Source organism: Eptesicus fuscus, chromosome 6 (assembly GCF_027574615.1).
Source record: "Eptesicus fuscus isolate TK198812 chromosome 6, DD_ASM_mEF_20220401, whole genome shotgun sequence".
NCBI lineage: Eukaryota > Metazoa > Chordata > Mammalia > Chiroptera > Vespertilionidae > Eptesicus > Eptesicus fuscus.
Genome location: NC_072478.1, coordinates 56,851,913 through 56,879,663, shown reverse-complemented (window position 1 = coordinate 56,879,663; position 27,751 = coordinate 56,851,913). Strand labels below are relative to the sequence as shown.

At 38.1% G+C, this 27,751-nt stretch overlaps 1 protein-coding gene across 2 annotated transcripts in view; it reads left to right on the top strand.

Annotated features, from left to right (window-relative positions):
* Window positions 1–263: 263 nt before the first annotated feature.
* Window positions 264–27,751, top strand: part of SMARCA5 (SWI/SNF related, matrix associated, actin dependent regulator of chromatin, subfamily a, member 5) — a 38,674-nt gene continuing 11,186 nt past the window's right edge. The window contains exons 1-15 of one of the 2 annotated variants that reach the window (XM_028151186.2): window positions 264–718; window positions 5,249–5,323; window positions 8,051–8,217; window positions 10,002–10,102; window positions 13,440–13,540; window positions 14,302–14,481; window positions 15,648–15,803; window positions 15,891–16,022; window positions 17,142–17,210; window positions 18,921–19,030; window positions 21,313–21,539; window positions 23,088–23,209; window positions 23,290–23,442; window positions 24,772–24,904; window positions 27,569–27,717. In XM_028151186.2, the coding sequence (XP_028006987.2) occupies window positions 536–718; window positions 5,249–5,323; window positions 8,051–8,217; window positions 10,002–10,102; window positions 13,440–13,540; window positions 14,302–14,481; window positions 15,648–15,803; window positions 15,891–16,022; window positions 17,142–17,210; window positions 18,921–19,030; window positions 21,313–21,539; window positions 23,088–23,209; window positions 23,290–23,442; window positions 24,772–24,904; window positions 27,569–27,717 (2,058 nt within the window). In that variant the 5' untranslated portion in view covers window positions 264–535. The remainder of the gene's footprint in view (window positions 719–5,248; window positions 5,324–8,050; window positions 8,218–10,001; window positions 10,103–13,439; window positions 13,541–14,301; window positions 14,482–15,647; window positions 15,804–15,890; window positions 16,023–17,141; window positions 17,211–18,920; window positions 19,031–21,312; window positions 21,540–23,087; window positions 23,210–23,289; window positions 23,443–24,771; window positions 24,905–27,568; window positions 27,718–27,751) is intronic. The other variant, XM_008143840.3, reaches the window with a different exon arrangement.

The window sequence follows — 27,751 nt, the reverse complement described above, 5'->3', positions numbered from 1 at the left end:
CGCCCACTCACCCCGGAGGGGGCGTGGCCACGAGGGAGGCATGGAGAACGCGCATGCGCATTCGAAACCCAGTCACTTCGCCAACTATCAATCTCGCGAGGGTTGAAAGTCAGTGGCGTAGGTAAGTGTTCTGGATCCCGGCGAGATCGATGATATCGACCAAAGGAGACGAAGCGGCGAGTCTGTTTCCTCGCCTCGGTCTTTCTTTGGCTTTCTTTTCCCTTTTCCTCAACTCCCCACCCTCCCGTAAACCAGCCCGCCTTTCCTGACCTCAGTGACCCGGTGGCCCCGCCCACACCCGTCGACGTGATTCCCGCCGTGAGGTAAGCAGCGGCCGAACCTCAGCCCGGCGGAAGCGGAGGACGGCGAGAGTGGTGCTCGGCTCAGGTTCCCCGCGGCTCCCGGCGCACGGGGCCTTCGGGTAGCCGGCTTGTCCCTCCCGGCAGTCCTTTGCGACGTCGCCACCCAGGCCTAGGCCTCCTCATCCCTGCGGCGCCTGGCCCCCAGCGGCTGCGGGTGACGCAGACGGAACATCATGTCGTCCGCGGCCGAGCCTCCGCCACCCCCGCCTCCCGAGAGCGCGCCTTCCAAGCCCGCAGCTTCGGCCGCTAGCAGCGGGAGCGGTAACAGCAACAAAGGCGGCCCCGAGGGCAACGCGGCCCCGGCGGCTCCCTCCGCGGCCGGCGCCGGCCCCGGCCCCGCGGACTCGGAGATGGAGGTGAGTGTGTGTGGCCCGGGGAGGGGGCGCCGTGGGAAAGAAGGAGCTGGTTCCCTGCGCGCGTTTCAGTGATCGGACCCCTCTGCACCCAAACTCGGCCTCAGGCCTTTGGACCTGAAATGATGCTTTCACCTCCTGTGCTTAACCTTTCGGGTTGACGGTGGCTTTTTTGGCACTTCACATTTTTTTGTTTGGCGAACCTTGCCAAATCTTCGAAGACTCTTGTGAAACAGATGTTCTTGGTTACTGAGGCGGAGAGGGACCTTCCCGTTTGTTGGCCCCAGACTCCCACAGTTCCCTCCCCATCTCGGAATCGAGGCTTTAGTTTCACTAAACTTGGGGGGAAGGGCGAGAGAGCGTCCCCTTCGAAGTGAGGGATAGAGGAGGGGTGGGGGGGGGGAGCGGTGCCTTTAAACGCTGCGCATCGTCGGATTTGGGCCTCCTTCTCCTAATCCCGGTTCTTGCGGGGGCGGGATCTGTTCTGGGGAGAAAACAATGGCGAGAGCTGGAGGGCCGGGTGCGCAGTGGGGATGAGCGAGGCGCAGCTGCCCTGGTGAAGGGACTGGGGGCCCCTCCCAGGCACTGTTCCCTTAGGGAGGGAAACGACCCAGCAGTGGCAGCTGTCTTGGACCCCCCCAGTCTAATGTGAGGGGGGAGTGGATGGGTGGGGGAATGAATTAGTAGGTCAGGGTCGGTTGGTTGGCTTTCAATCCAGCTCAGTTCCTCCTTTGGGGCCTTAGCCTTTTTTGGGCGGGTTGGGGGTGGGGTGGGGGGCGAGGGATTGGTACAGCTTGCTGAGCCTGTCTTCTGGGTTGGTGTTGGCCCGGGGATGGGGAGAGTCCTCCGGGGGAGAGGGGGGTTAGGGGGAGAGGGATGGAAAGATTAGGGAGCGCCAGGCGGGTCTCTTGGGTGTGCTCCAAGGTTTTGCGATGTCTGGGAACAAAGTGCTTCTTCCAAATTTTATTCTTGGCCTTCTATGTGTTTAGGCTTTAAGCCCAAAGATTTCTGGGATTTTTCCATCCTGGGATAGACAGAAGGAAGGTAATGCTGCTCTTAAAATGAACCTTGATGCAGAGTTGACACAGTAAGGAGCCGGTAGCGCGATTTACCATTGAAGCATTCGGCGCAATAGTTCATTTGGTCACCAACGGTCCAGTTTGGGGTGAAGGAACATTGTGTTACTAGTTTTTGTTGGTTTGTTTTGTTAATCCTCACCCAGGATATTTTTCCTTTGATTTTTAGAGAGAGAGGAAGAGAAACACATGGATTGGTTGTCTCCTGCACGCGCCCTGACCGGGGCCCAGGCCAGGGCAGAGCCTGCAACCGGGTTGCGTGCCCTAAGCAAACCCGAACCCTTTGGTCCACAGGCGGACGCTCTATCCACTAAGTCAGACTGGCTAGGGCTGTGTTACTTTAAAAAGAACTTTTAGTGGTTTGGTAAGTTTTAATGGAATAGGACACCTGATATTCTGTAGTTTTCAGTGATTTGAGATTTGCCTCAAATTCTTATTTACTGATGCCTTTTTCCCCCCTTAAGGTTTTTAAATGGTTCTTTTGGATTACCAGGGCTGTTTAATCTGCTCCATGGCTTAAGGGGGGTTGAAAATCTGTGACCCTGAAAATAGTGTCTGTCTAAATGAGCAATTCTTTACAAAGTGATGTTCATAGTCTTCATTAGCTTCTCAAGAGGATCTGTCATTCAAATTTTGGAATAACCAATGTCTCACTAGAGACCTTATTTAAACATCAGAAAATAGTAATTTAGAGCCTAAACTAAATATTTTGTTCAGTTGCTGTTTTTAAAGTTGAGTTAAAGTTAGTATGAATATTGATCCGATAACAACTACCATATAAAGTCAGTGTTTTTTTTCTTTGCCCAATGGGAAAGTAGAACCTGTCATAGAACCTTGGTCTGGCTCTGAAACTAAACCTTTTCCAACATGTGTCCTGTCATATTCTTTTAATAAAGATAGTTAATTTTATTTACCGAAGAATGACTTAGTTATTTCTAACTTCTCAGTATAGGAATATTACTAATTTTATCTTTTATTAGTCTTTCACTAATTGTTTTTTTCATAGTATAGTGTGATTTTTGTGTGTCTTTTAAAATAAATGTACCTTCAGTATTTTTTTTTTTAACTGAATTTAGAAATCATTGAGGTTTACTGGTAAAAAACAGGTTTGAGCATAACTTTGTTATAATTCCTGACAATAATGTTTCACAGTTGAAAAAATATTTAATGCCCTTTTCATTTTTGAATGTAGAATATAAAGCAGGTTGTTGGGTTTTTTTTTCTGACAAAGCTGACTTTCCCAGAAATATTTTTTTTATTTTTATTTTTAAATATGCTTTTATTGAGTTTTAGAGAGAGAGGGGAGGGAGAACATCTATGAGAAACATCACATCTATCGACTGTCTATTGCACGGCGCCTGCTGGGGATTGAGCCCACAACTGGGGCTTGTGCTCTGACCCGGAATTCAATTGTGGTTCATAGGTGGATGCTCAACCATTGAGCAACACGGGCTGGGCCTTGTGTTGTTGTTGTTTTTTAATATATTTTATTGATTTTTTACAGAGAGGAAAGGAGAGGGATAGAGAGAAACATCGATGAGAGAGAAACATCCATCAGCAGCCTCCTGCACACCCCCTACTGGGGATGTGCCCGCAACCAAGGTACATGCCCTTGACCGGAATCGAACCTGGGACCCTTCAGTCCCCAGGCCGACGCTCTACCCACTGAGCCAAACCGGTTTGGGCTTGTGTTGTTTTTTAACCTTTTGCACTTGGATGTCGAGTGTCACTCGACAAGGTTAGCATTAGAATAAAGGAATCGAGAAAAAAGCAAGTGAGTGCAAAGGGTTAAATAGATGATTGGAACTTTGCAGTGTAGAAGTTACTACTGTATTGTTTTTTATGTGGTTTGTGGCATTTTTAATATCAGGATGAATACATTTACAAGAAGAGCTCATTTATTACCAATTTAGGAATCAGACTGTATTCAACTTAGGCAGCATGAAAATTTTTTTGCAATATTTTGAAAGATGGAAATCAGGGTGACTAAATAATACCACTTCCTAGGTGTACATTTGTATAGTAGCATTGCTGATACTGCAATTTTGTGATTACAGTGGAACCTTGTTTCTTGAACTTAATTCGTTTCAGAAGGGTGTTCGAAAACAAGCATTTTTTCCCCATCTATCTATATAATAGAGGAATATGCAAATTAGCTGGGATGCTGTAACATCACGACCAAACAGCAGGGACCTGAGGCTGCATGGCGCCTGGCCAGGGCGAGAGATCTCAGGCCGTGCTCCCCACCCTGTGGGGCTTGACAGGGGACCTCAGGCCATGCCCCTTTCCCGGTGGGGCTTGTTGGGGGACCTCAGGCCATGCCCCTCACCCCGGCGCCAGGCCAGGGGACCTCAGGCCACACCCCCCGCCCGGTGGGACTTGATGGGGGACCTGAGACTGCGCCCCCTGCCCAGTGCCGGGTTGGGGACCTAAGGTTGTGCTTCTCACCCAGAGGGGCTTGACGGGGTGGGGCCGGCCGGGTCTGGGTCTCACCCAATTGGGGGGGCTGGCCAGGTCTGGGTCTCCTGTGTTTTCGAAGCGTGTGCAGGTAGTGGGCAGGGACTTGACTCTAGGTTCCATGGAGCACCCCATACTCTGACAGGAGGGAGATTTTCATACACATTTTACTAATTTTCTTTCATCTCTGACACTTCTATTATAGAGAAAGGGCATTCTCTAATTAAGTCCTTTTTAATGTGCATGAATTTCGTGCACTGGGCCACTAGTTAGAAATAATGTAAATTGAATTAATCCATTCCAGACCCCCAAATAATTCTCTTTTGTAACCTTTCTTAAATACAGCACATGTCTACTGTACTGTTTGATCTATAAATAACACTTTAAAACAAAAAGGACATGAAATGTAATTGAAAATTTAACAAAAGAAATGTACAGTTAAAATGAAAATTTAATAAGCAGCAACAAAAGCCAAAAACACACAAATATTCACAGCAATAAACTGACACATACTTGCGAATTCTCTCCTTTTTTTTTTTTTTTTTTTGCCTGAGAGAGGTGTGACTGGTCATTCAGGTATAAGCATGAAAGGGTTGGCAAGTTGAGAAGGAATTGTTCAGGATGGGAGATGTTTGAGAATTGTAAAAGGAAACATTTTCTTCACTTTTTATACTGTTTAATTATTGATTTCATAATTTTTTATTAGAAAAAGAAACAGATTTGCTGAAGATAATTTTGTTCTAGAATGTAGTCGATAATAATATTTGTTTTATTTTTGTCAGTAGCCATGCTGTTTACATTTGTGGGTTAATATATAGGTTGTATCATTTTGGTGTTTCATCTCATCAAGGTTTCCTATAAGGTTAGTGATAGCCATTTAATTATCTAGGAAGTTTGGACAAGAATATATTACTTAAAATGTGTTTCAGGAAAAAATCAGTCTAATAATGGTGTGTTGACTATTCTTGAAAAACAATCCATGATTTTCTCCTCTTACCAGGAAGTATTTGATGATACATCTCCTGGAAAGCAAAAAGAAATCCAAGAACCAGATCCAACCTATGAAGAAAAAATGGTATGTTCTAAGTTATATGAATGGAGTCTATAATAATAACTTTTTATTAGGTGATTAACTATACCCAACTTCTGTTCTATTTTTATAATTTAGGCATAGATAGCCAATTGAAATGTATAACGTGGGATTCTGTAACTTGTATCTTATTTGCCTATATAGAGCAAATACAGAAGTCTTACATGAATTCACATAATACTATGTAATTATATGGATTGTGTTAAAACCCCTTTATTTTAAAATTTAGCATCAGTGACATGAGTTAAAGACCAGAGAAATTGTTATTAAATAGAATAATATAAGCTCCTTGCTCATAGCATTCAGTATGCATGGGATCTTTACAAAAGAGGACATGATATAATTGAATCCTTGAAAGACCCAGCTCACATTTCATATTCTCTAGGAAACTTTTATTGTATGTCACTTAACCAGAACTTACAAAAAGCTTTAAATTTAAATGTGTGTATACTTGTATCTGTCCCATCTCCTTTATTTGTTGTCAAACTTATTTAAAGAAAAAGAGATAGTTGCCAGCTCTACTTTTTCCATTCATTCCTTTAACTGTCACAATTTAGATTCTGCTATTAACGCCGTGTTAGTGATTCTAATTGCAAATTCTGTAGCTTAATTTTAGTTTCATTCTCCCTGATCTCACTTGACTTTGACATTATTGACCATGCCTCAGAAATTTTTACTTGCCTTGAGAGACCCTTTTTTCTTTGCTGCTATCCTATTTACTTGACTTTTCTTCATTACTTTCTGAACATTTCTTTCTAGACATTTTTGATTCTTATCATTGGTTTTCATCTGCCGTATTTATTTGTAGCCCAAATGCCTCCAACCATTTTACCTCTGAGCATTTAATACCTTCTGATAGTGTTAACATAATTTACCTTTTATGTTTGGTTTTGATATTAGACTATAATGAAAACTTAATAAAGAGACAAAGTACCTTTTCTGATAGACACACAAAAGTATTTGTTGAATTGAACAGCTACTTAAGATGATATGCGAAAGAAGTGAAGAATACTTATTCAGTGATTTGAATAATATAGAATAGTTTTTACCTTAAAATGGCTAGGTTTTAACCTATCTAAATTTATTTCCAGAGCATATTTCTCTTGATTCCAAACAATTACCATAATTGAATAGTCTTTTTTTTCAGACCCAGTATCTTCTAGTTGCATGTTCTTGGCTTTTCTTCGATTGTATATGAATTAAGAAGACTGTCATTTTTTTACTTAACGAAACATTCTCACCATGTGCCTTGCTGATAGGAAATTGGCCTTCAGTTTTTATATTGGTGTGATTTTTTAAAAATTACATAGCTTTTACAACGCAGTGGTATATGGATGCCTCTGGTGTTTGCTTGCTAGGTAAAATGTCTTTGTAATTCATTGTAAAACTGATATTAAAAAAAAAAACTGGTTTCTCTGTTGCTCTTGTTTCCCCTTTTTATTTATTTTTATTTTTAAAAAATGTGTTTTTATTGATTTCAGAGAAGGAAGGGAGAGGGAGATATATAGAAAGATCAGTGATAAGAGAGAATCATTGATCAGTTGCCTCCTGCATGCCCCCTAATGGGGATCGAGCCCACAACCTGGCCATGTGCCCTTGACAGGAATTGAACCCGGGACCCTTCAGTCCACAGGCGGACGCTACATCCACTGAGCCAAACCTGCTAGGGCTCTTGTATCTTATTTGCCTATATCCCCTTTTTAAAACCAGAATACTAGTGTGTCTATAAAGGGTCTGTTGCCTACTGACTCCAGATTTCATTGTTTATTTTTATAAAAACTTGATTTCAAGGATCTTAAATTTTTCTGTTCAAATTCTTTCATTCTCAGTGTGACACTAGGGACTGTTGAAAGTGACAGATGTTAGATATGAAAGGAAGAAATAGTATTAAGAACTGCATTGGGTTCATGGATAATTAATTAACTTAATAGGTGTTTTCTATGCTTGATACCTTTTTAACACTGTAAGTGCCCAGCCTGTTTTGTCTTCTGACAGAAAGTATAGTGTCAGTTACTGGTGACTGGGCACTTAACGTGTTAAAATTGGCACAGCCTAACTCACTGATGGGCAACCTTTTGAGCTTGGTGTGTCACACTTCACCAAAAAACTGAGCATAACTCGGGTAGTGTGTCACTTTGAGGAAAAAAACATTATTTCGCGATATTTATAGTTTAACATAAATGTTTCATCCTCCGCGTGTGATAGGTTCGCCATCACTGGAACTGATGAATGACGAATGCTTTTTTCTCCACGTCTGAATAAATTCACTTACATTACGTTATGTCTTTTAATTTTGCATTTGCTATTTTTGGTCAGCTCTGTTGAAGTATAATTTTACACAACAATTTTAAGTTCTTAATTCAGTAAGTTTTGGCACACATTTGTAGTCATTTAACCACTACTACAATTATGATGTAAAACAGTTCCATCATCTCAAAAAAGTTTGCTCCTGCTCTCTTCCCCTTGCTACTTCAGATCTTCGTTCTGTCATTAGTTAGAATTTTATAAAAGTAGAGTCATACAGTATGTATAGTCATATGTGATTGGTTTCTTTTATATAGCATAAAGCTTCTGAAACGAATCTATGTTGTTGCATGTATCAGTAGTTTGTTCCTTTTTATTGCTGTGTTCATTGTATGGAGACATGTTAAAACTTTGATTTCTGAAGTTATATTAATATTCTGACAAAATGGGTCTTAACATTTTTTTCAGCAAACTGACAGAGCAAATAGATTTGAGTATTTATTAAAGCAGACAGAGCTGTTTGCACATTTCATTCAGCCTGCTGCTCAGAAGACTCCAACCTCACCTTTGAAGATGAAACCAGGGCGCCCACGAATGAAAAAGGATGAGAAACAGAATTTGCTATCAGTTGGCGAGTGAGTAATGGTTTATACTTCATAGTTGGACTCAGACTTATTTTTTATAATCTTTATTAGAAGCTTAAAATCATTTCATTTAAAAAATTGTTGTAGTTCTGTTATTTATTTGGCCCCCATTGGTTTGGGAAGGATGTAGTCATACATGTATAAATAAATAAAAATACCTTTATAATGCCTTATTTTTTATAGCATTATATAGTTTGAGGATTGCAACAACTATATTGAGTAGGGAATTCAAATTTTATGCCATTTTTTGGTGAGGAAACAAATGCAGAGGTTAAGTTTCTGCCGGTCTGTGGAATATTATGATTTTTGCCACAGCAATTGGTTTAAAATTTTTGTTACATGCTTAGTTGTCTTTACATAATTGATGTGTCAAGGTATTGTTCAAAGTGTGAAATAACTCTTTTATGTTGAATTTAATAATTCTGCCGTAGAATTTTTGTGCTAGTTGGATAACTAAGATGTTTAGTAATAATTAATAGATATAGGGCAGTCTCAGCTCTCGAGATGGTTGTATGAAAAATGAAATGTGATAAGTAAGGAATGAAAATACTCAAGATTATCTAAAAGAGGAAATTACAAACTGTTATCAACCATCTTAAACTTACTACACAATTTACAGAAATATGGGAAGTATGATCTCTGTTTTGAAGGGATTATCATCAGAAACCATAAGCATAAGACCTAATTTTATCTGGATTTTCCACTCCTCCAATATATTTTGTTCCTTATCCATTGTATATAACCAGAATGCTATTGTTTTAATACTTATAAAACTTCGTAAGAGAGAACTTTATACTTCAGATGTGTTTAAATTGTTTCAGACTTAAGTTTGCAGCTGGTTAAATGGCATCGGTCTCATCCTCTAGAAATATGAACTATAGTGGATATGTAATAGGGTAGTCAATATGGTGTCATGAAAAACACTTATATTAAGATGAGATCTAGATATTCTGTAGTAAATATAAAATTATTTACCTTGGTCTACTTGTTAGGGTTATTAGGGAAAGGGCACTTAAGTTAATAGATTTCTTCTCTTCCCTTGGTAGAAATTAAGCTATAAATTAGATTTAGAGGTCATAATAGGGGCATAATCTGCTATTTTCTAATTTAAGTGAAAACATTTGGAAGTATAAAGGTATAAAATTGTATGCTTCAGAATTGGGGAGTAACTAGTTTTGCTAACCTAAAATTTACTTAATTTCTTAAGCCCTTAGGGCTTAAGAAATCTGGCAATATTATGACTTAAGATTAGTTTGAAAAGGGATCTATCTGACTCTTGGGATATTGAATCTGGGGTTGTGCATTCAAAAAGCTTTGAGGAATTCTGATGAATCTGTGGTTAAGAGTCATTGCTTAAGCTTCTATGTGTCTATTCTACATATTCTACAGCTTTTGGTGAAAATTATAGTTTTAAAAATGTGATTTCTCGAACTATTTTTTTCTGACAAAAATACATGAAAAGGTAACTTTGAAATACAAATTATGAGGTTTAACTGACTGCATATTTCCTTGAAAATAAATTATTACATTTAAGTTTATCGGTTCTGGTTAACTCAAGGTACTACTTCGTTTTAACAATTCCATATTTTAGAAAACCGTGTAAAACATTTACAGTTTAAATTTACTAAATATTTCTATTGTTCACTTAAATACTATTCTTAATTACTGTTACGGGGTCTTGGTCAGTCAACTTAATTGTTAACGTTGAAATAGTTGCAGCTAGTTAAAATTACAGCCAAAACTCATAACACTTGGTTTTATTTTAAACTTAACAGCTATCGACACCGTAGAACCGAGCAAGAGGAGGATGAAGAACTATTAACAGAAAGCTCCAAAGCAACTAATGTTTGTACTCGATTTGAAGACTCTCCTTCATGTATGTATCACGAACTTAATTACTTGATTTTTAGGACCCCTCCCCCCCTTTTTGTTTTGTTAATTCTCACCCCAGAATATGTTTCCATTGATTTTTAGAGAGAGTGGAAAGGAGGGGGAAGAGAGAAACATCGATGTGAGAGACACATAGATTAGGCTGGCTAGGGCGAAAAAGCCCCTTTTGAGACATTCTTTGGTTAATGTTTTGGTTTTTCTTGGCTATAATTAATAAAGGGAATGTTTAGTAGTCTTTTGAAATTTACTCGTGAAATAAACTTCAGATTTTTTTTTTTAATGGAAATGACAGTATATTGTGATAGAGGTGCTAATATCAAAGGGGCATAAAATGCCATTGTGTTAATTGTTGCCTGAATGAATACGTAACACTAGAAATAGTTTTTGCCTTATAATTGTCCCAGATAAGAAAACTAACATGTAAAAGAAGGCACTTGAAGACCTTTGCTTATTCGTCTTTTGGTTTTGTATTGATTTGTTTTAAATTTTTTTCTGAAATAAGTTATTAATGGTTTTCCAAAAGAAAACACAGTTAACCAGCTTTTAAATTTTACTGGTTTATAATCTTGATTTGTTCAGTGGCGTAGAAACTTCCATTTGCCTAATATTCCCTCCTCCCCCTGCCTTCCTTTGTCTTGTTTGAATGATCACAGTAGTTGTAGCAAAAAAATAATAATTTTATAAGTATCCTACCTAATAATAGACAAATATGCAAATTGACCATACCTCCAACAAGCCACACCCACCATCCAATCAGAGCGAGCATGCAAATTAACCCAAACCAAGATGGCTACAGCCACAGAGAGCAAGGTTTCCTAGGTAACAGAGGAAGCCAAGCTTTCCACCTGCCCTGGCCAGGCCTAAGCCTCCACTCAAGCTACAAAGTTTCAATTATAGAAGGTAAACAAATTCAAACAAATGGCGGCAGAATGGAGCTTGAGAGAGCAGGCCAGGGTTGCCACCGGCAACAGGGGAAGCAAAGCTTTCTGCACACCCTGGCCGGGCCCAACCGCTTAAGGCAACAAAGTTTCAATTATAACCCCAACAGAAATGGCTGCCGGCCTCGGAGGGAGCCCCAGGCTTGACTCTGCTCCAGGCTACAAAGTTTCAATTGTAGAAGGAAAATAAATTCCAGACACCAGGGCCTCCGCTTGGATTGCCAGGGGGCGTGGCCGGCCTGCAAACCACCACAGGCCCCTCGCTCAGGCCGCCCCACGCCCCAAGGGAAAACCCCCACCTGATCCGGGACACCCTTCAGGGCAAACCAGCTGGCCCCCACCCATGCACCAGGCCTCTATCCTATCTAATAAAAGAGTAATATGCAGATTGATCATCACTGCAACACACAATATAGCTGCCCCCATGTGGTCAAAGATCCTTCCCCCATGTGGACACAGGATGGCCACCACAAGATGGCCAGCAGGAGAGGGCAGTTGGGAGGCACCCGGCCTGCAAGGGAGGGCAGTTGAGAAGGACCAGGCCTGCAAGGGAGGGCAGTTGGAGGTGATCAACCCTGCAGGAGAGGGCAGTTAGGGGTGACCAGGCCGGCAGAGGAGGGAAGTTGGGGGCATACAGGCTGTCAGGGGAGTGGTTAGGGGGTGATCAGGCTGGCAGGCAGAAGCGGTTAGGGGCAATCAGGAAGGCAGGCAGGCAAGCAGTTGGGAGCCAGCAGTCCTAGATTGTGAGAGGGATGTCCGACTGCCCGTTGCCGGGATCGGGCCTAAACGGGCAGTCGGACATCCCTTGAGGGGTCCCATATTGGAGAGGGTACAGGCTGCGCTGAGGAACAACCCCCATCAGTGCACTGGGCCTCTAGTTTTCATATAAATATATATATAGGTCAATATAGGACATGCTGTTTGAATTTGTTTTTTTATTGCTGTTAACTTGAATTCTTTGGAAATTGAACTTGAGGCAAGACAAGATCTGGTTAGAAATTCAGCCCTAACTGGTTTGCCTCAGTGGATAGAGCATCGCCCTGCAGACTCAAGGGTCCCAGGTTCAATTCTGGTCAAGGCATGTACCTTGGTTGCTGGCACATCCCCAGTAGGGGGTGTGCAGGAGGCAGCTGATTGATGTTTCTCTCTCATCCATGTTTCTCTCTCCATTCTTCTCTGTAAAAAATCAATAAAATAAATTGCTGAATTTCTTTCTTTTTTTTATGTAGTGTGTACTTTCACTTTTTAACAGGGGTTTATAGAGTACCCAGTTTTCATTTCTTTTCATGAAGCTAGGGGCCAGAGACAGTTGTATGGTACAAGGGAGGAGGAAATTGAATTATTTGGGTTATTTCTTTCTCACATTCCTACATTGAACATTGGTTAGCTTTTCATCCTGAAATAGTGTTTTTTGAAAGAGGATGTGGGTACTGAATGTACTAATTTTTTAAAAATCAGGTGATTGGTGTATATATATATATATATATATGTATATATACATATATATATATACATACACACACACACATATATATGTATATATATACATATGTGTGTGTGTGTGTGTGTATATATACACACACACACACATACACACACACACACACACACACACACACACACACAGTACTTGGTAATAGGGGAGGGATATGTAGTAAACCCTGAAAGAGAGATTGTCTCTTCTTTTTTTTTATCCTCACCTGAGGATATGTTTATTGATTTTAGAGTGAGAGGAAGGTGGGGGAGGGGGAGAAAGAAAGACATTTCATCGATGTGAGAGAGAAACATTGATCAGTTGCCTCCCATATGTGCCCTGACCGGGGATTGAACCTGCAACATTTTGGTGTGTGAGATGACATTCCAAACAGCTGAGCCACCCAGCCAGGGTGATAGTATCTCTTTGTAGGAACTATTGAAAAAGTAACTTAAAAAGGTAAAGGAAAAGCAGTCTCTTTATTTCCTATTTTCCCTTAGTTAGGAAAATAAAATCCTCTGAGAACCTCTATTTGGATCATCATGAAAGGTAAAAACACTTGGTTAGAAACATTTGTGATGACATTAAAAAAGGAGTAAGAGCCTCCAGGACCAAATACATGGGTAGCGCAGGAACCGAGTGATTGGGGTGGGTATTGTGTCTACTACAGTCATGTTTCCTACAACTGGTTATCTTTCCTATCCATCTATTCCTACTTCACTCAAGAGCACAGCCACTGCCTCCAGGGACTTGCAAAATTGGAACTTTCAAATTTCCCATTCTAAAATCTAGTAAAGAAAGAGTAAAGACTTGTAGGCTTAAGTTAAATCTCTGAGTATCAGATGAAGGGTACTGCCTACCTATATTTCTTGTCTTTAAAATGTGCATTGTGTTTTTTCTTTTGTTTTTAGATGTAAAGTGGGGTAAACTGAGAGATTATCAAGTCCGGGGATTAAATTGGCTCATTTCTTTGTATGAGAATGGAATCAATGGTATCCTTGCAGATGAAATGGTATGTGTTTGGTAATTTTTTAGAAGGTTTTATTTTGTAGTTTTAAATTTATACCATTATGTTTGTAAAAGTGAAGACAGTATAACATAGTTCTTTTTATTACAATCTAGAACTGTTAGCAAACTAATTCTCCGACAAACTGATACAAGCAGCTTTTGTTGCATAAAGTGGGATCTATGTTTCAGTTGTGAGGAATTATTTATTATTATCTATGAAAGTAGTACATTTAAAAAATACATTTCGAGAAACATGCTTTTGGTTGACTTTTGTAATGTAATATTTTGCCATTTCTCCCCACTTCTATAGAAAACAGGTGAGGTCATTGAATGTTTAATTTATCATCAATAAATATTTTTTCCAAGGGGGCAGGTGGTGCAGTTCTGTCTCATAAAACATTTGATCTCAAAAAAAAAAAAAAAAAAAAGACATTTGATCTCTTGTTTACTTACTAGTTATGTAGTGAATGTTTAAAAACATTTCCATATACCTATAGTAATAAAACATTTAATTATTTGGAGAAAGTATGGAGTCAAAAGAAATGGATTTCCATAGCTCTGTTTGGTGACCTCCTTCATAGATTTGTAAAGATTAAATGACATAACAATCATAAACTTGACACATATCAAGCCTTTGCCATTTTTTAGCTATTAAAAATACATAGCTTTTCTTCTTTTAAATGTATATGTCAGAAAGTATAAATATGGAAGTCTGTTTTTTGTTCTTGTTTTTAATTACTTTGTGGTTATTCTGAAATCTTTCAGGGCTTGGGAAAGACTCTTCAAACAATTTCTCTTCTTGGATACATGAAACACTATAGAAACATTCCTGGCCCTCACATGGTTTTGGTTCCTAAGTCTACATTACACAACTGGATGAGTGAATTCAAGAGATGGGTACCAACACTTAGATCTGTTTGTTTAATAGGAGATAAAGAACAAAGAGTAAGTTTCTAGTATTTTTGATATTAAAAGAATTTGAATTTAGATTTGGTGCAGAGGGAATAGCTAGAGGAGGGATAAAAGAGCAGAGGTCCATAATAAACTTGGTCTTTACAAATATTAGTAATTTACAAATGTAGTATTGCCTTGGGGGTTAAGAATCATATTGGGGGAAAAGATTTATAGATTATAGAGAGCTATGAGAATATAGTTAGTTTTTCCTGCTTTTGGGGGTGATTGTATGAAATCAAAGGCTTTATTCTCATTCTAGAAGCATTTTCTTCTTTTTTAAAGAAGATAAGTGTGTGAGGTGGTTGGAAATGTAAGGAGTCAGTTGTTTGGATTGGAGCATATAATGTTAATAGTCATAAAATAGTAATTTTTTAAAATGGACTAAGTTAATTATAGTAATTTGGTGAGTTATGATAGCTATCGGAATAAAGTTAAAATGTTTTACCAATTTACACATCCTTTTAGAAGAAGAAGTGGAAATAATACTGTTAAAAATACAAACCTTAGATTTAAAAATTCACTCAACCTGTACTGAAAGATTATATACTTAATTTTGTTTTCCCTTTATTTGGTTATCAGTGATGATTATTGATTTTTTCCTCTCCCTTTATAGATACTTTGAGTATTTTAAGTTACCAAATTGGTTTTTATGGTTTGGAGCCCAATTGTTTAACTACTCTTTGCTTTACTTTCCTTACTTGTAAAATGAGAATACCGGTAGTAATAACAGTGTCTTACTACATTCCATAAACATGAGAGCATGAAAATGCTTACTGCAAACTATCCTTTAGTCCACTGTCTTTCAGACCCATCCCCCTGTATGTCAGACCCATCCCCCTGTCTCCTAAGAATTTCAGGACCTAGTGGAATCTAAGAAAGAAAACATTTTAAGAGTTAAAAAAAAAAAAAAGAGTCTGTTGAATTTTGCACTGATTAGTAATGTCAGTTATTTTTTACTAAATGGCTTCGACACTTAACTGATTAATGAAGTTAACTTTAGTGATAAGAAAGCTGGTTCTAGAAGCTTGCATAATATAGATAACTAGCCCTTTTTAATATTTCCACCATTTTTGTGTCTTAGATTACTAGTCACCAACAAATTTGATGTGTAGTTTATTTCTGCATGACTTTTTTTTTTTTTTTGTCTTGCTACACAGGCTGCTTTTGTCAGAGATGTTTTATTACCAGGAGAATGGGATGTATGTGTAACATCTTATGAAATGCTTATTAAAGAGAAGTCTGTTTTCAAAAAATTTAATTGGAGGTACTTAGTTATAGATGAAGCTCACAGGATCAAAAATGAAAAATCTAAGGTAATTTGATATTTAGATGTGAAAATTATTTGTGCTATTATGTGATCAACATGCTGAATATACTAATGATGATCTTGGTTCTTTTAGTTGTCAGAAATAGTGAGGGAATTCAAGACTACAAATCGACTATTACTAACTGGAACACCTCTTCAAAACAACTTGCATGAGCTCTGGTCACTTCTTAATTTTTTGTTGCCAGATGTCTTTAATTCAGCTGATGTAAGTATTTATAATTGTTCTCTGGTTGGACTAATAATGCATTTATTTAAATGTGTTATGCATTTTCTTGTAATAGAATTAGCCGGGTTTTCAGCACTCCTAAGGGTTTTAGGGGAGGTGACGGGAAGAGCTCAATAGAAGGAATATTCAGCAGCTTTCCAAGGCTGTCCTTTCAGGGTAGGCACCAGGGCAGGGGGTCATTATTCAATGCAGCTGTTCCTCAGGTCATCCTTGGCCATGATGTCGCTTCTCTGGTTTTGCTGCTTTTCTGTGCCTGAAGCTGAAATACAACTGAGGCCTAGATATTATCTCTAGGGAGAAAAAGTCAGAGTGCCAATCCCATGACCAGGGATATGCTAGGGGAAGAAAGATCACCCTGGGGATGAGGTCCCACCCTATAATTGCCCTTTGCTAGGCACTCAGGGCTTTTACCCTGGTGACCGTTTGTACCTGGCCCATCATCCTTGCTCTGATCCTCTAACTGCCAAACCACAGTCTTTGTGGTCTTAGAGAACAAACTGTAAAGCGATTTTAATTTTTAAGCTTTTCTGAAACAGGATATATTTCAAGAATGTTAATTTTCTAGTTATTTTTATAAAACGTGCTTTCCAACTATTTTCACTGAAAATTGTCATCTTGATGTTTTTTTTTTAAATGTTTGGAAATATGATTTTCAAACTAGTTATAACCTTATTTGCTAACAATATTGCACCTATGAAAAATAGGGGATTAAAACTGAATGGTTTTTATGGTTCACAACTCAAATATATATATATTTTTTAAACATTTTATTTATTTATTTTTAATATATTTTTTTTATTGATTTTTCACAGAGAGAAAGGGAGAGGGATAGAGAGCTAGAAACATCGATGAGAGAGATACATCGACCAGCTGCCTCCTGCACACCCCCACCGGGGATGTGCCCGCAACCAATGTACATGCCCTTGACCGGAATCGAACCTGGGACCTTTCAGTCCGCAGACCGACGCTCTATCCACTGAGCCAAACCGGTTTCGGCTCAAATATTAAACAGTTCCAGAAATCAGGGCTATAGCTAGCATAATAGGATATTTGTAACATTGTCTCTGATTTTAGCATATGTTTTGTTTGTTAATCTAGGACTTTGATTCCTGGTTTGATACAAACAATTGCCTTGGGGATCAAAAGCTAGTTGAGAGGCTTCACATGGTAAGTATTTACAGTATGATTAAAGCACATTTCTAATGGGAATAATGATAGAGATTTAAATTAGTGGGTTACTTTTCTGTTAACAAAATATAGTGGCTTTAGAATCTGGTCTGTTTGAATCCTGCTACTTGATGATTTGATCTTAACAATGGGGGAGGAGTGATAGATATATGGCAGTTTTCGTGTTAGGACCTGGGATGCAATCCTGGATTAGGAATTGGAAAAAGTAAACCCTTAGGGTTAAAAAAAAAGGACAGTGGGGGAAAAGAAGAGTTGCATAAAGATTAACATAGACAAGTTTTCAAAGATTAATGCCGTTTACATTCTGTAGAAGAATCTATATCAAGTTTCTTCTTGAAAGGCTTAAAGCTCCATCTGTTCAGTTCTTAAATCCAATGACTATGTATAAGCAATTGCTAATGGTGCATTGTGAGCAGCATTTTCCTTGCTATGAAGATTTACAAGTGAAAGCTGGTAGATAGAAAAATTTATCTAATAGACCCCCAGATAAAGAAATCCTGGCCAACAGGATAAAGCCAGACCTTGTAAGCAAAGTATAAAATCAGCTTCTATTGACATTTCAGTCGGGATAATTCTTTTGGCGAGGAGGGAGCTTGTCTTTCTGTGTAATGACATCCTGACACTTCTACCAGAGGTACCAGTAAGCAAGCCCCCATTTGTGACAAGCAAAAATGTCTGTACGCATTACATATGTTCCCTTAGAGGGACGTAATCCCCCTCACCCCTCTTTACATGATCTAACATTTCTCCAACTTCTATTTCACTTCTTTAAAAAATTTTTTTAAATTACAGTTGAATTGGTATACAGCATAATGGTTAGGCATTTATGTATCTTACTAGGTGATATATGCCATCCCCCCTTATTTCATTTCTAGTTATTTCATTTCTTATGTCAAGCTTTAATTTGCTAGAATTGCTGAACCCAGTGTCAGTTTTCTGTAAACATTGTGCTAATTCCAGTCTTTCTGTCTGCTTATTTTCCTGTTACATCTGTTATCCCCTTTCCTGCCTTCTTGATTAGTACCTAGCCTAAGACTCCTTGATTAAGTCGCCTCTGTTATGAATACCAGAGCTGAGGCCAGCCAAGAGACTCCTGTGTATTCCATCTTTGATAACCTCGGCATTCTAACATTGTAGGACTTCACACAGGGTATTGAAATGACTAATTTACAAGTGTTTTCCCTGATGCATTGTAAACAAAACGGCAGACAACATGTGATATTTGTCTTTCTTTTATATACATATTAGTGACCCGGTGCATGCACCGGGAGGGGGGCGGGGGGGGGGGCGGCGGAGTGGGGGGAAGTGTTCCCTCAGCCCAGCCTGCACCCTCTCCAATCGGGGAACCCCTTGGGGGAAGTCTTAAGTAATATTAGACAATCTGTATGCAAGTAACTAGTTCTAACCTGAAATGCAGTGAATGTTGAAAACACCATTTATTTTTAGTAATTTATGACAGTATAACAAGATATACTCATTACATATATTGAATAAATAATGATATTACCCTTCAGGAACTCACTAATAAATTATTATATATTTGGATGGAAGGGAGAAGTCCTAAAACTCACTTGATATTTAAACAGATAAGTTTCTTTTCCATGTACTTAATAGGCAATTTTGAGATCCTGAAATTAAATACTTTGGTTATAGATAAGGTCACCTGTTGTTGTTTTTTATTCTTCAAAGGTTTTGCGTCCATTCCTCCTTCGTCGAATTAAGGCTGATGTTGAAAAGAGTTTGCCCCCCAAAAAGGAAGTAAAAATCTATGTGGGTCTCAGCAAAATGCAAAGGGAATGGTATGTGATATCACTTTTGATTTTTCACTAATTTTTATTTGTATTTTGTTTTCCTAATTTATGACTTCCAGGTATTTATGTTGGCTGGATTGAACTCATCATGAAGAGTTTTCTGGTCATATAACACAGGGCTTGCCAATCAAATGTATGATGCAAACTCTTAAAATTATTGGATGATGGAATCAGGATGGGAAGTTTATGAATCTTCAAATTAAACTTGGGGTTTATTAAACAGGGATACAATATAAAGTCCTTTACTTGAGTTTTTTTAAAGAGGAAGCTTTGGTTGCACAGACATGAGACACATAATTAACTTAGTAGGTTATAGATTCTGGGTCATGGATTGGTGCTAGTCTCTGATGAAATCTCGAAGCTGCTTCTCCCTCCCCAAAGTTTTATGGGTGTACGAAATCCAAAAAGCTAGAAACCTTTAACTTGGTATTAATTTGTGTGTGTGTGAGTGAGTGATAGAAAGCTCAGCTTGAACCAACAATGTGAGTTAGCTGCACAAAAAGATACTGTAACCTTAGCACATCATATATATATATATATATATATACACACACACACACACACACACACACACACACACACACGTGTGTGTGTGTGTGTGTGTGTATATTTATAAATAAAATAAAAGCCTAATATGCTAAGTGTCCTGTGACCAGTCGACTTTTTAATCAAAGCGTATTATGCTAATGATATGCTAAGGCTGCTCAACCACTCGCTATGACGTGCACTGGCCACCAGGGGGCCAATGCTCTGACTGGTAGGTTAGCTTGCTGCTCGGGTCCAGCCAATGGGGACTGAGTGAGATGGGCTGGACATACCCTGGAGCCCTCCTATGGTCCCCTTCCCCAATTGTGCACTGGTGGGATCCCTCGACCTGGCCTGTGGCCTCTCGCAATCCAGGACCCCTCAGGGGATGTCAGGGAGCTGGTTTCGGCCTGATCCCACAGGCCACGCTCCTCGGGAGGGTGCCAGATACAGGGCTCATGGCTGACGATCGCTGCTGTGGCGGCATGAGCCTCTCCTGATCGGGATTGATGGGCCCAATCCTGCGACAAGTGCAGTGGGGCTGGGATGAGCGGGAGCGGCAGGTAGGAGCTACAGGCAGCATTGGACTGCGGGTTTCGGGTGATCCCCGCAGGCCACCCCAAGGGACCCCATCCGTGCACGAATTTGTGCACCAGGCCTCTAGTAGTAATATAAGTGGTAGTGTTTAAGGGCAGGGAATAATTAGCCACCCTGTTCTTTACTGGTTATACCACATCTCAGGTATATTCAATTCTGTACTTAATATTGATAAGTATTTATAAGGGGCTGGAGTAGTTGGGAAACATAATGAAAGGCTGTCATTTAAAGAAATGAGTGTGTTAATGGTGAAGAACCATCATAGAAGATAGGCCACCTTAAATATCCTCAAAACTTGAAAGGCCTTTATAAGGTAGCAAAGGTACTAGGCTTATCTTGTATGACTCTAAAGCACAGAACTAAAACATGAGTCAGTGCTAAGGGACGAAAGATCTTTTTTAGCTAAGCATACTGATAAACTATATTAGAATTGTGATGGCAAGGACTGCCTTTAATAATATTTTGTGCCCCATAATTGGAGTTGTTAAGCATAGATTGCGTAGGTTATTTAGACAGATTGCTCTGTCCTGCAGGATAATATCTAAATAGTGTATATTCAAGGCTTTTTACTAGTACAATCTGGCCTATGGCTATAGCTTGTATGACCTCTCCCATGTACTTTTATTTATATTTAAATCATGTATTCCTCTATGCTCATTATCATGTCTTACCTCTCATGATTCTTCATCCCTCCTCAGATTAGTGTTCGTACCCAAATGTTGTACTAGCTACAATGGATATTACACTCTTCTCTTAGAAAAGACTGAAAATTGAAACCACGTTTAAACTTAGTTTGTTAGTTACGCTTATTAATTATTTTTAAAATGTGATATTATACTGTTTTAATTTATCCCAAGGAGATGAATTTATACTATTTTGGGTCTCAGTGCCCAAAGCACAAGTGTGGACATAAGAACACTGAGGGCAATAGAGAAAAACAGGAAAAAAGAAAGAGATTATGTATGGTAAATTCCTAACCTCACTTTAGAAGTTAATGGGTTGTTTTTTACAGGTTTTTTTTTGTGGATGTTATTATTATTATTATTATTATTATTATTATTGAGGTAGGGAAGGTGATTTAGTGTGTAAAGTGGCAGGAACTGATCAGGGAACATTTGAGCCCTCTCAATGTATTTTTCTCCCAATAGGTATACTCGGATATTAATGAAGGATATAGACATTCTGAATTCTGCAGGGAAAATGGACAAAATGAGGTTACTGAACATCCTGATGCAGTTGAGGAAGTGCTGTAATCACCCATACCTCTTTGATGGAGCGGAGCCTGGTCCACCTTATACAACAGATATGCATTTGGTCACCAACAGTGGCAAGATGGTAGTGCTAGACAAGCTGCTTCCTAAACTAAAAGAACAAGGTATCTGTGTTACCTGTATCATAATAAGAAGTAATAAGCCCTGCCCTGGCTGGTGTGGCTCAGTTGGTTGGGCGTCATTCAGTTCGATTCCAGGTTAGGACATATGCTTGGGTTGCCACTTCGATCCCCGGTAGGTGGCATGCAGGAGGCAGCTGATCAATGTTTCACTTCATATCAATGTTTCTTTCTCTCCTCCCTTCCTTTCTCTAAAAATCAGTTTTTCAAAAAAGAAGTAATGAAAACTTTTTTAAAATTCAAATGTTAAAATAAGGAGAACTACATGAAAAGATGGCATTTCCTAAAGTTGAAGTGTAGAATATTTAAAAACTTCTGTTCATTTTCTGAGCTCCACCTTCTTCCAAATTATAGGGTTCGAGTTGTTTAGAAAGTATCAGGAGTTAGGGCAACCATACTTCCTGGATTTGGGGGGAAGAGTTCTCAAATTTTATATATGATTTCCCAGAAATACCCACTTTTTGTTATAAAATGCAAGAATGATCTCCCTACCTATTCACAGTTCCTAGATATTCAGGTAGACAGTGATGGTGTTTTTGTGGTATTGTTTTTCAATTACTTAAATATTGTGTATATGGATTCAGTTTTACTTACAACATCAAAATGAGTATATGGTATGTGTACAGGTATATTTAAATTACATGAATTTAGAGCAAACTTAGTATGGATCCAGCTTTAACAATTATAAACTCATGGCAAAACTTGTTTTTGTCTATATTGTACCTGCTTGTCTCCTGTCAGGTTTCTCCATTTGTTTTTATTTTTTTTTAATATATGTTTTTATTGGTTTTAGAGAGAGGAAGGGATGGGGGAGATTGAAACATCTATGAGAGAAACATCATCCATCAGCTGTCTCCACGCACAACCCGGGCATGTGCCCTGACTGGGAACCAAATCAGCCACCTCTTGGTACATGTCATGATGTTCAAACAGCTGAGCCACACTGGCTGGGCTTTCTCTGTATTTTGATAAGAATGACAGTTACACCAATAGATGACTACTATATGATATTGACTATTAAAAACAGTCAATTGATGTTTCACTCGCACATCAATGTTTCTCTCCTCCCTTCCCCTCTCTCTCAAAATCAGTTTAAAAAATAAAAAATAATGAAAACTTTTTAAAAGTTTGAATGTTAAAATAAGGAGCACTACACGAAAATATGATTCTGGCATTTCCTAAAGAAATGTAGAATATTTAAAAACCAATCACTAACAACAACTTTTGTCCCACCCTATATGTTTGATTAAAAGGTAATGATTCTGCCTTTGGGATGGCAAGACCTTTCAGGGCAGACACATATACCCTTTTCTACTTACCTTGGTGTGCTGTACAAATGTTACCCTTTTTATGTCATAATGGGAAAAATGTGAGGAGTGACTGACTCGGATAATAAATAATGTGTCGTTTTTCTTGTAACCAAGTAGGTAACTTAGAATGAAGGAGTAATTGGCTACCTTTAAATTTTAAAAGAGGTTTTTTTGTTGTGTGTGTGTGTTTTTTTTTACAACAATATGCTATTATATTCAATAGGTTCACGTGTACTAATCTTCAGTCAGATGACAAGGGTATTGGACATTTTGGAAGATTACTGCATGTGGAGAAATTATGAGTACTGCAGATTGGATGGGCAGACACCCCATGATGAGAGACAAGTGAGTCCAGGAAGGGGAGATAAAAAATAAGTATCAGATAAAACAATTGTCTGACATTTGTTTTTATTTTATGTGTATAGGATTCCATCAATGCATATAATGAACCAAACAGCACAAAGTTTGTTTTCATGTTAAGCACACGTGCTGGTGGTCTTGGCATCAATCTTGCTACTGCTGATGTAGTAATTTTGTATGATTCAGATTGGAATCCCCAAGTAGATCTCCAAGCCATGGTAAGAAATAAATAAATTTATTATTTTGTACTTACAGATTTTTTAGTTAGAGCCATCTAATCTACAAATGCCAGTGATTTAACCAAGTAGAATGTTATTTTCCTATAGTGATACTTTACAATTCCTCTTCCATCTATATCAGTATACACATGCTCTTCGACTTACAATGGAATTATGTTCTTGGGACATAATCTCATCAAGTTTAAAATACTGTAAGTTGAAAATGCATTTAACCTGCCAAACATAATAGTTTAACCTACCTGGTTTCTACTGTTGAGAATATTACTTTCATACCATTGTAAAGTTGGAAAATCGTCAAACCAGTGTAAGTCTGGGACCATTGTATTTCCATCTTTAGCTTTGCCATATCTTAGGACCTTGGAGTCCTCCTCTGTGCTCTGCATTCTGATGATAGAAGGGGGAAGAGAGAGAGAGCTGAGGGAAATTTTTTATGGGTCAGACCTGAAAGTGCCCTAATATTCCTTGGCCAGAACAAGTCACATAGCATAATTGACTGCAAGGGGATCGCTAAACGATCATATAGTTGTGCTCTAGAAGGACAGGAAATGGGTTTTGTGAACTACAAACTTCCTGCCACATTAGATGCTTAAAATTTAGGCCCATGTGTGGGAATACCTTGGCCAGATCAGGAAGATCATTCTTTTTTGTACAAGTTTATGATCTGTAGATTAAATAGAAAACTTGACAAATTCTTAAGACTGATATTGCTAGAGACTTGACCCATGATATTGGTGAACATAGACCCAGTTGTTAAATCTCTGGTGTTAGTCACTTTCATCCTATATTCTTTGTAAGGGTGGCTGGGAAGATTAAACAATAAGATGGGGATATTTGAGAGGAATGTGGTTTGTTCAACTTACCAGACTGGGATTTTTACATTGTTTGTAGAGTTCATAGCAGTGAAAATTTATATTTGATTTAGGTAGAAAAACATTTTGAAAAAGATTTTTAAACTATCAGACATAGAAACTATAGTTACTTATTGCCTTGAGACATTATGTGTATTTTATTTCAGTATAATCTAGTAAAATTAATCTGATAGTTCTCACAGATTCAGCAGCTAGGATGTGTTCCAAACCTCCTAAAAGTTTTCCTTGTGAGATAGCCAATTAATTTGATTGAAACTAAGAAACTGAGAATTTAAGAAATGTAACATACTATGAATCTATTTTTAATGTAGTTTTTTGTTACTAATTTTTAAAAGTTTTTGCTTGAATATTTAAATTTTGTTTCTTAGTATACACACATTTTTCAAATGTTATTTATGTGAATTTTTACCTTATTCAAAATATACGGTAATTTGCCTAGGACCGAGCACATAGAATTGGACAAACCAAGACCGTCAGAGTGTTCCGCTTTATAACTGATAACACTGTAGAAGAAAGAATAGTGGAACGTGCTGAGATGAAACTCAGGCTGGATTCAATAGTCATTCAACAAGGTGAGCCTTAGAACCTTAAAAAAATTTACCAAGTTGTATTGATGGATGTTTTCCCCCTGGATTTTGAAGGAGATTCTTGTTATTAAACATCTATTGACTCAAGCTAGCAGCCAGAGATAGTAAGCTTTAGTTTTGCTTAAGGGATACATTCGGGCTCTGAAAGGTTTATATTTGAATATTGACTGCCAGTTAGTAGTTCTTTTATACCATCTGAGCCTGCTTTTTCATCGAATAAATCAGGATAAAGTTAACTACTATTTAGTATTTTTAAGGATTAAGGGGGATAATGTACATAAATAAAAATGAAACTCAAACTAATTATTAATACTCTTTGTCTAGTCTGCAACTATTTATTGAGCTCCCAGCAGATGCTAGGCACTGTTCTTAGCGCTGACAGTAAGTACACTGGTGAATGAAACTGACCAGTGTTCTTACTTTCAAGGAGTTTATAAATTAGTGAGAGGGAGATGTGGAATAAACATTTATGGAAATAGGACTAGAGGAAAGTGAAGTTTTTATTTTGAATTGAAGGAAATTTCAAGTTTTTATTGCAGATCAGCTTTTAAGGAAGAGCTTTATGTTTTCACGAAGCTATTGATGATGATGAGACATGTAAAATGCCAAAATAAAAGCCCGACAGGCGTGGCTCAGTGGTTAAGCGTCAACCTACGAACCAAAATGGAAAAAAAATTCTCCATAACTTTAAACTGACAGTAGTTATTTTCCTTCTCATAATGCATCATGAGCATATTTTTTCTGTCTGAAAAACTGAGGTACACTGTTAACATGTTCACTGATAATGTATGTGTCTTGGTTTTGTCAATCAGTCTCTAATTTCCATATAAATGTCACATGTCTTTGCTGTCTCATAATGTCAGCCATAATGTTGGTCACACGTCTGAAGACAATAAATGATTGCTTGTTTCTAGTTGTTTTTGTTAATAATAGTTTTAACATTGAGTCTTGCTTTGTGCCAAGCAGTCTTTACATCCGTTATCTCCTTTAGTCTTTATGCCCGACTGAGGTTGGCATCAGGTAGGAGCGAGTCACTTGCCCACCATTTTATACAGCTAGGAAGTGACTCAGACATGGGTTCAGGAACTATATTAACTATTAGAGTGAAGTGTGTAATTAGGAAAATCTCTGGGAACTTCTGGGACTTGCTAAATAAAGTGTGAAGTTTCTCATGGGTGATGTAATGATTAGTTGGTTTTTTTTTTTCCCTTCACAGTTATCCATGTGTTTATAAAACACCTGTCATGTGGCTCTTGTTCTCAATTATTCTCACCTATGAAATGTGTTTGTTTTATATTAATATGAATTCCTTTACAGTCGACTTAGAAAATCTGTTTGAGTTTTTCGGCTTATTTTTTAAAGTTATTTACTGGGGCAGATTTTGTGCCAGTAACTTTGTTAATTGGGTGCATACCTCTGCTACTGTCTTGTGGACTTAGGCACATAATCAAAAATAGGAGAACCCCCGGAAGACCTTTATGTCTGAAAAGCTCCCTTACAACGAAGTAGTTTCCATAAGCCTAAGGACATTTTTGACAGCAGTGTGATAGGTTTTAATCCAAAGAGAAATGCTCTGTGGATAAAATAGTTTCCCTCTTATCCACAGTTTTGCTTTGTGTGGTTTTGTTATCCACAGTCAACCACAGTCTGAAAATGCTTAAGGGCTATTTCCAGAAAAAAAGTTCATAACTTTTAAATTGTGTGCTGTTCATAATGTAGCATAATGAAATCTCCCGCTTCCGTCCCACTTGGGATATGAATGATCTCTTTGTCCACTGTATTTATGCTGTATAGCAAGCATGTCAAACTCTTCGTGGGCCACATACCTCATTTATTTGGTCTGTGTTAGCCTTTGCGTTTGACATGCTTGCTGTATAGGCTACCTTCCCGTTAGTCACTTGGTAGCTGTTTTGGTTATCAGAGAGAGACCACATTCATGTAACTTTTATTATAATTATATTCTAGTCCTTTATTAATAGCTATTGTTAATTTCTTACTGTGCCTTATTTATAAATTAAACTTTATCATAGGTTTGTATGTATAGGAAAAAATATAGTATATGGAGGATTCGGTACTATCTGTGATTTCAGGCAGGGCTTAATTACTCTTCTGATGTTTATTTTTTTCTGTGATCAAGATAAACTTTCAACAGTTTCAGTTCTTAAGATTAGGGAGTTTTCAGAAATTGATGTTGTATATTTTGATCCTTATATAAAATTTGGAGATTTGAAGGTTTTTTGTATTCCACCATTCTGAATAGAAAAAGCTGATTTGGGAGTTTTAGTATTAACATCTTTCTGCTTTCAGAAACTTCTTGTTTTCATCTGTTGATACTTTTTTAAAAAAATCTTGCTAATAATTTCAATTTTACATATCCCTAATTACTATTATTCACCCAATAAAAGAATATATTTTATTGAATATAAAACAGACTTCATAACATAATACATAAATAGGTTTAGAAACATTTCAAAGCTTTACAACTGAAAATTTGGCTTTAAATTTTATATAAAAATGAAAAGTATATGTGACATATGAAATGATTGATATTTGAAGCAAATGACACACAGTATTAGATCTGACATTTAAAATTTCAGGTTTCCAGTAAAATAAAGTTCAGTTAACATACAACATAATTTTTTTTTCCAGGAAGACTTGTGGATCAGAATCTGAACAAAATTGGGAAAGATGAAATGCTTCAAATGATTAGACATGGGGCAACACATGTTTTTGCTTCAAAGGAAAGTGAGATTACTGATGAGGATATTGATGGTATTTTGGAAAGAGGTGCAAAGAAGGTGAGATATAGATTAAATGATAATGTTTTTCATA